Source organism: Schistosoma mansoni, chromosome 1 (genome assembly GCF_000237925.1).
Source record: "Schistosoma mansoni strain Puerto Rico chromosome 1, complete genome".
NCBI lineage: Eukaryota > Metazoa > Platyhelminthes > Trematoda > Strigeidida > Schistosomatidae > Schistosoma > Schistosoma mansoni.
Window position 1 is genome coordinate 61,270,837 of NC_031495.1, and position 7,706 is coordinate 61,278,542.

At 37.0% G+C, this 7,706-nt stretch overlaps 1 protein-coding gene across 1 annotated transcript in view; it reads left to right on the top strand.

The window, feature by feature from the left end:
* Smp_102430 (hypothetical protein) overlaps window positions 1-7,124 on the top strand; it is a gene marked incomplete at both ends in the record, with an annotated part of 17,344 nt that extends 10,220 nt beyond the window's left edge. Inside the window, 3 exons of the mRNA XM_018795097.1 lie at window positions 6,254-6,311; window positions 6,462-6,531; window positions 7,060-7,124. Coding sequence (XP_018649444.1) covers window positions 6,254-6,311; window positions 6,462-6,531; window positions 7,060-7,124 — 193 coding nt within the window. The remainder of the gene's footprint in view (window positions 1-6,253; window positions 6,312-6,461; window positions 6,532-7,059) is intronic.
* Window positions 7,125-7,706: the final 582 nt, after the last annotated feature.

Sequence of the window (7,706 nt, forward strand, 5' to 3'; positions counted from 1 at the left end):
AATCTCCACAAAAACCCCTTCTGATAATAATAATCATATGGTCACTAGTGACTGACTTCGAGAGGTAAATCCGGGAGTTCTAGTGAGAAGCAGTGACCAGTGGAGTTCAAACCACGTCTGTTGTGAGATATCAACTCACTGAAGACAATTGGTAAACGGTTGCTCAGAATTCGTGGATTAGTTGGAGTTAGACATGCACACCATCAGATGCCGGCTCAGTGGTCCATCGGTTAAGGGCTCTGGCGCGAGAATGGTAGGTCCTGGGTTCGAATCTCACTAAGCAAGGTCGTGGATACCCACTGCTGAGGAGTCCCATAATAGGACGAAACGGCCGTCCAATGCTTCCAGGTTTTCCCTGGTGTTCTAGCTTCAATTGACTCACGCTTTCAACTATGAAACTACTAAATCTCCACAAAAACCCCTTCTGATAATAACATTTTAATTGTCTTCCTCTTTGGATTCATTTTCATGTAAACATTTTATCTTATCATTTCGAATAGGTTGAAGGTTTCTGCCCAATAATGGATAATCGAAAATTTGTAGAACAACATAGAAAAGCTCAGGTATAAATGATATAAATGTTTGTTTAATTTTAAATTATATGTTTATAGGAAAATTGAATTACTACATTTCATGTTACACTCAAGTGTACTTAAAATTATTAAACACTGATGTACAATTAACTTGTTTCATTCTGAATAATCAAATTAGAACTATGAGCTACACAAATCTTTGCGATTGTATTAGTCTTTATTCTTTAGATCTTTATTTTCTGATGTTTTTTCAAGTGCAATTTATGTGTAACTAATTTTCTATCAGTCATAACGTTTTTCTTTTTTCATTCGTGTGGTTTCGTTTGTAATTTACTTACAAAACAGTAATGCAGAATATTTCGATAATTTGTAAAGGTGTGTTTATTAGATATTCATTATTTACACTGTAATTGTTTCTGGTAAGTTTCTGTAGTGATTGTGTACACATTTAGTTTCTTTAAGGAGATATATATTACTTGGAAAATATACGGTTACATATCTGTTATGTTTTTCCTATTAGCTGGTGAATCTGTAGTTCAGTAGTTTATTTTCAATGATTTTAGCCAAGAAGATTTTTCCATTTTGCTTACTGTAATCTAAACTGTTGAAAAGGATCTGTAGACCACAAAATAAATATTAGGATAAGTCAAACAATTATTGGAAATATTATATTCACAATTTCAGGTAAACGTGTATTACCTAATCAATTATGCCTCATAATAGCTTGAAATTATCACCGGTTACTTACATTCAAGAAGTAGAAACGAGTATGTATAGGGCTGTGGCAATTGTTGAGTTTCTTTAAAGTCACGGACAGATCAGTGTTAGATCATCCCTGCTAACTTGGAAGCACTAAACGGTCGTTGCATCTTAGTACCCACGATCCCGCACCGAAGGAACTCAAACCTGGAACTTTCGATCTCGCGTGCAAACGCCTAACCTCTAGACCAGTGGGCTGGAATTTAGTTACTTACCAGAGACAACGGAAGCTGGTTGCGCGATGTCGTGAATTGACGAAATTCAGGCTTGTGTGCCATTGTGTTCCTACTTAGTAGTCTAGAGGATACGCTTTCACAGTCGAGATCGAAGGTTCCGCATTAGATTACTTTTGGTGTAGTTTCGTGGTTGTTCATTGTTTAGGAGTCTCATAATAAGACGAAACAATCATTTGTGCTTCCGGGTTTTCAATGGTAGTTTAACATTGATCGCTTCATGATATCCATGAAAGGAGAAGGATGTTGATTAAGTGTTTTCAAAAACATTACATCAATTTTTTTGACGCACATTCATGCATTTTTTTTGAGAACTGACTTCGTTATCTGAACTTTGGTTATTATTGCACAATTGTACCTTTCCCGTTTTTCCTCAGACTGGTCTTGCTTTTCAATACTTTCTTTTCCAGATAACTCGAGAACTTAACTATCTACTTGATCTATTACCTGCGAACAAAAACCATTTAGTATCAAACTTCTTTATGCGTGAGAGAGTAAAGCGCATTTGGCCCGACTGGCTAGCAGGAATTCAACACTATATAAATGGTGTTAATTTTTCGTTGCCTGATTCACTGGATCATTGTAAACATTGTTCTACTGATGATATAACTTGCTTCACTCTTTGTCAGTCTACTAAAATAATAGGTCAACCGTTTTTATTTGGAAGACCAAAACTCAATGTGAGTGTTTCACGGTTTAAAATAATTTATGTCTTTCATAAATTTAAAGAGTGCAACGAGAGCCTGGATATGGTCTGAAAAATATGTATGCTCCAAGACACCTTCAGGTTCCCCAGCGATCATTTAGCCAATGGGTATCTGAGTTGGCATCCTATGAAAAATAAGGAAGACTTGGTAATAATTTTTGACCTGAATGTAACGGCGTGACCACGAGATCCAATGTATTTGTCTCGTTCGCCGAAGGGAGGTACACACTGCCGAACAGTCTCACACTAGTATGAGGCAGTTATTCAAACCCACTCGGTTTTAAATGTCACTTCAGCTGATGTCAGTCAGTGAGGAAACCCAAGGCAGGTTATAATAATCTCCAGAAAATTTCTCAACCAAAATCTATTAATTTTATTTACTTGACCGTTCCCAGTTTTCATATAAAATATCATGACAAGTAAAGCATTATTATCGAAATGTTTTATGGGCAAATACATCATATTTTCCGGGACAATTCTGTGTTTACACTCACTGAAATACTAACACTCTACGATTTCCTTTCTTTAGTATCACTGTGCAATTAACTTTTGTATTTCCTTATGCTGTTTATCGTAATGACAGTTTTTAAAAATATGGCTATCTAAATAATTAATTTTGGTAAACTAGGTTCTGAGTTAGGATACTTTCAGCCGTGAAGCACAGTGTTTAGTTGGGATACACATTGCTTATGAATAGTGTAACCTATTCAGAATTACTGTTTACTGCAGTTGGTTGTAATAAGTCACCTCTCACTTACTTACATACGCCAGTTACTCCTCGTGTAGAAACGTAGGCCTCCCGTATGCCTTCTCTATCCATCTCTGTACTGGACAATCTTCTCAAGTTCTTTCCAGTTACCATTCATCCTATTCATGTCTGATTCCGATTCTCGAAGCCATAAGTTATTTTCCATCTCTCTTCACGATTCAAAGTTTGTGGTCGCCTCGTGATGTAGTTTGGTGATTTATTCATTGTATGTCCTATCTACTTCCAACGTCTTTTCATAATTTCCTCTTCAACTGGAATCTGGTTTGTTCTATCTGGTGCAAGGTTGTTGCCAACGGTATCCGGCCAACGGATGTCGAGTATCTTGTGTAGACAATTGCTTAGAAATACTTGTACTGTTTTGATGATAGTTGTGGTAGTTCTTCAATTTTCAGCTCCATACAGCAGAACTGACTATCTTGACATTCGTATTGAAGATCTCAACTTTGGTGTTGGTTGACAGACAGTTGTTTTGAGTTCCATATGATGGTTAGTTGTAGGAATGTGGTCCTTGCTTTACCAATATTTGCCTTCAAGTCTTCATCAATGATGCCACCTAAGGACGTGAAAAATACCTCTTCTCCATCAAGTGTGACTGGTTTGGTTGGCGATCTCTGTGTTATATTTGAGGGTCTTGCTTTTCGCTTTGTATATGTTGAGGCCTACTGATACAGAGGCTGCTGCCACACTAGTTGTCTTCACCTGTATTTGTTGATGTGTATGGGATAGAAGAGGTAGGTGATCTGTGAAGTGCATATCATCTAGTTGCATTCAACCTGTCCATTGTATTCTGTGCCTCCCGTCAGATGTAGGGGTCTTCATAATCCAGTCTATTGCCAGAAGAAAGAGAAAAGGTGGAGTAAGCAGACTTGTCCGACACCGGTTTACATTTGGAATGCATCTGTTAGCTGTCCTCCATCCACCACTTTGCACTGTAGTCCGTCGTATGAATTCCGTATGATAAGGCTGACGATTTTCTCAGCTACTCACACCATGGTGTCGAAGAAGGCTCCATAAGGCTCTCCTATCCACACTTTCAAACGCCTTCTCATAGTCAATGAGATTGGTATATAATGACGAGTTCCATTCAATTGATTGTTCAACGATGATCCGTAGTGTCGCAATTAGGTCTGTGCATGACCGTTCCTTACGGAATCCAGCCTGTTGATCTCGAATTCGGTAGTCTACCGAGTCTTTCATCAGGTTCAGCAACACTCTGTTGAAAACGTTTCCTAGTACCGATAGTAGTGTGATTCCTCTGTAGTTCTCATAATTACACAGATTTCGTTTCTTTGGTATCGTGATGAGATGTCCTTCCTTTTCATGTGTCAGTGATGGCTGTTCTTCGATCGTTGGTGGGGTGACATCTATAGGAAGGTTTGTGTGTGTTGCTTTGATGTTCGGTGGATCCAATGGAACTAGTGTATTCAAGAGTTCTTCACAATGTTCCGTCCAGCCGTTCTTTTGTTCTTGAATATCAGTGATTGTCTTGCTCTCTTTGTGCTTGACTGGTCGCTCTGGTTTACAATATTTGCCCGCTAGTTTCTTCGTCGTGTCACATAGTTGTCTGATATTTCCTCCTTTTACAGCTTTATCCGCTGTCATTGCTGTGTCTTCCATATATTTCTACTTTTTGACTCTGATGATGTCCTCCTATCTTATGTTTGTTTCAGTTTGTTTAGTCTGTGCCTTGGTTTTTTGTGCAATTTTTCGACTGTTGCTAATTACTGTATACATGTTCTTCCCTTCCTGAGTCCTCCCCAGGTTTTCGATGGAGATCCATTCCTTATGATGATTCTTCTTGTAGCCCTGCACCTCCTGAAACGTTGAAGTCAATGCTTCTCTAATCCCTTTCCAGTTGACCTCCATAGTAGTTTCTTTCTCTTTCAGTAAATCATGTAAGACTTGAAACCTGTTATTGAGAGTTATCTTTAATTCACTGAGTTTGTTAGTATCTTGAAGGAGGGCTGTAATAAACGTTCCTAATGTTGTTTCTCCAGTTGTCCAGTGCTTCTTTAGCTTCCCTTTCATCTTGTCAACCACCAGGTAGATGGTAATCTGATGCTACATCTGCACCTCTCCTAGTTCTCATATCTTCCATTGACCTTGTGAATGCTTTACTGATGCAAATGTGATCTATTTGGTTCTCTGTGGTGTGGTCCTGCGAGACTAGTATGGCTTTGTTTATGTGTTTGTGTAGGAATATTATCCATCCTACGACAATTTTGTTGAATGCACATGGATTTGCTGGTCTGCCTCTATTTACGTTCCTTTCCCATAGTCAATCCGTGTCGCTCCATAATATCCTCACATCTTGTGCTGTGCATTACAACCACGACAATTAGATCTCCCATAAGGAAAATCAGGTCATTTCCTGAGCACTTCGCTATGATAGACTGCAGCCTCTCATAAAACTAATCTTTATGGTCGTCGTTGCTATCGTTGGTGGATACATAACATTGGATAATTTTCATCGTGATTCTCTCCTTCTTTGTTTTGAATTGTGCTTTGATGATTCTGGATCCCTGAGATTCCGATTGTATTAATGATCTCCTTACTTCTTTAGACAACATCAGAGCAACTCCCTGAATGTGTGAAGCATTTTCTTCGTGGTCAGAGTACAATAACATCTCTCCCTAATCTATCCATCTTTGTTTAGCTAAGATCCAATGGGTTTCGATGATTTCGAGCACTTCCAAGTTGTATCTCCTTATTTCCGCAGCTATTTGACTTATCCTCCTGGTTTCCCACATTGTTCGGACATTCCAAGTAACTAAATTAATTGCTACTCTGGTTGTTAGAAGCTGCATCGGTCTGGTGACTTCCGAAGAATCTCGGCTTTCACCATAATGCTTCATGGTTCTTGTTAAAGAAGATAGTTCAACTCAGAGGACAGAATTTCAATGGTTTAAATTGTTTATTCTGGTTAGCGTCTTTTTAGCGAAGTTATTTTCTACGAAATGGTGTTGCTGACCAGATTCCCTATCCTCCTCCTTTGTGTGGTCTTGAGACTGGCAGAAACCCTAGAAGAGCTACAGGGGAGTTAAAAAATGACTTACTCTCAGGAAAATCAAAACGATACAACTGGCAAAAATGATATTGCTGGATAAAAATTAAGAAGGAAAATATTACTGGCAGCGAAGAATCTATCCGACATCAAATGTAGACTAAATATTATGCCTAAACATACTGATTTTTGCATTTTATTTACGTCGATCAATTGTTAGAATTTCAATGAATTAAACTCAGTGGCAAGTGATTATGATTTGTTAACAAAATGTATGAATACAGTTCACCGTATTATAAGATTAAAAGTATGTCACTATGACATTTAACTCGTTAAAGGAATACATAACTACTCATTCTGAAGAGGACTGTTAACGAATTATTCTTAGTTGGAGTGATATTGCTGTTCACTGCACATACTTATATTCATTTAATTTCGTTTGTATTCTTTTTGTTAGATTCTTCTTCATTTGGAATTTTTATCGGATGCTCTTGGTGATAATATTTTCGAAACACATGTATCCAAAGGTAATTTGACTATTTGTAATCTTGATATCGGTGAAGCATGTTGAATCAGATGGGTAAACGTCTGTTCTATTTTGTAAACTGTTTTCCCGCTACCTTAACACAAGCTTATCGAAGTAAGCTCGACTTTAAATAATAGAGCAAACAACGATTTTAAAAACACTATTGAAATTATTTAGTTCGTTAGGGACAAAAAGCATCAAGTTATGTCGAAACGGTTTATTTCTATCCTTGGATATCCAATCCACTCCTTTTCTGACAGAAGTTAAGATACATTGTATTGCTTTATGTCTCCAAAAGTGTCAGCGAATGTAAAACTATAATTGTAAATGTTGGGACGAATCCTCACCCAAGGAAATGTGATTTCATTTCATAGTGACTGCTTTCATTTATCTGTTATAAGAAATAGTGTCATGAAACTTAATTCATTTAATGCGTAGATTCATCGAATTGAATTATATATATATATATATATATATATATATATATATATATATATAAAGAGATGGATAACCGATTTATACATTCCAGGTGGTCCTCTTGGTGAACTTGTTCAGTGGACTGATCTCATTACTGCTCTCTATATACTTGGCCATAATTTAACAATTATCTACGAGGCCACCAATGCAAAGTCGTAAGATTGTGTGTTACTCTATTCTAATTTGTCATGATTAATAATAGATCCTTTAATCATAATCTTTATTTTCATCAAGTAGACAATCGAATAATATACCACAAATCTATGAAAGATTTTTAAATGGTTTATTAACACATGACTTATGAATCTTGATTTGTATGAATAAATAATCAAGCTTCACAAGATGGTATTTAAAAATTCTATCTAATTATAAAATCTGTAGATTAGGCTAACAATATTTGTTTGTATATTCCTGTTGTCAACATTTAAAACATCAATTGATAAATTCATTTAGTATTGTTTGTTTGAATCTTCCCACTGTTGGTTAGAACTGCAACTGGTCAGTCTAATTGGCATATGTGCATACTGTGCGTATTGCCTCGATATAGTCTTAATTCAAAAGCATTTTAAGCAAAGATGGATAATGGCTAGCATTGGAATCCAGGATGCGCGTTTCGTTCTATTTGGGAATCGTCAGATGGATGTAACTGCATCTCAGAGTTGATGCTTGTGAATTAAGGCTATATCGAGGCAATACGCA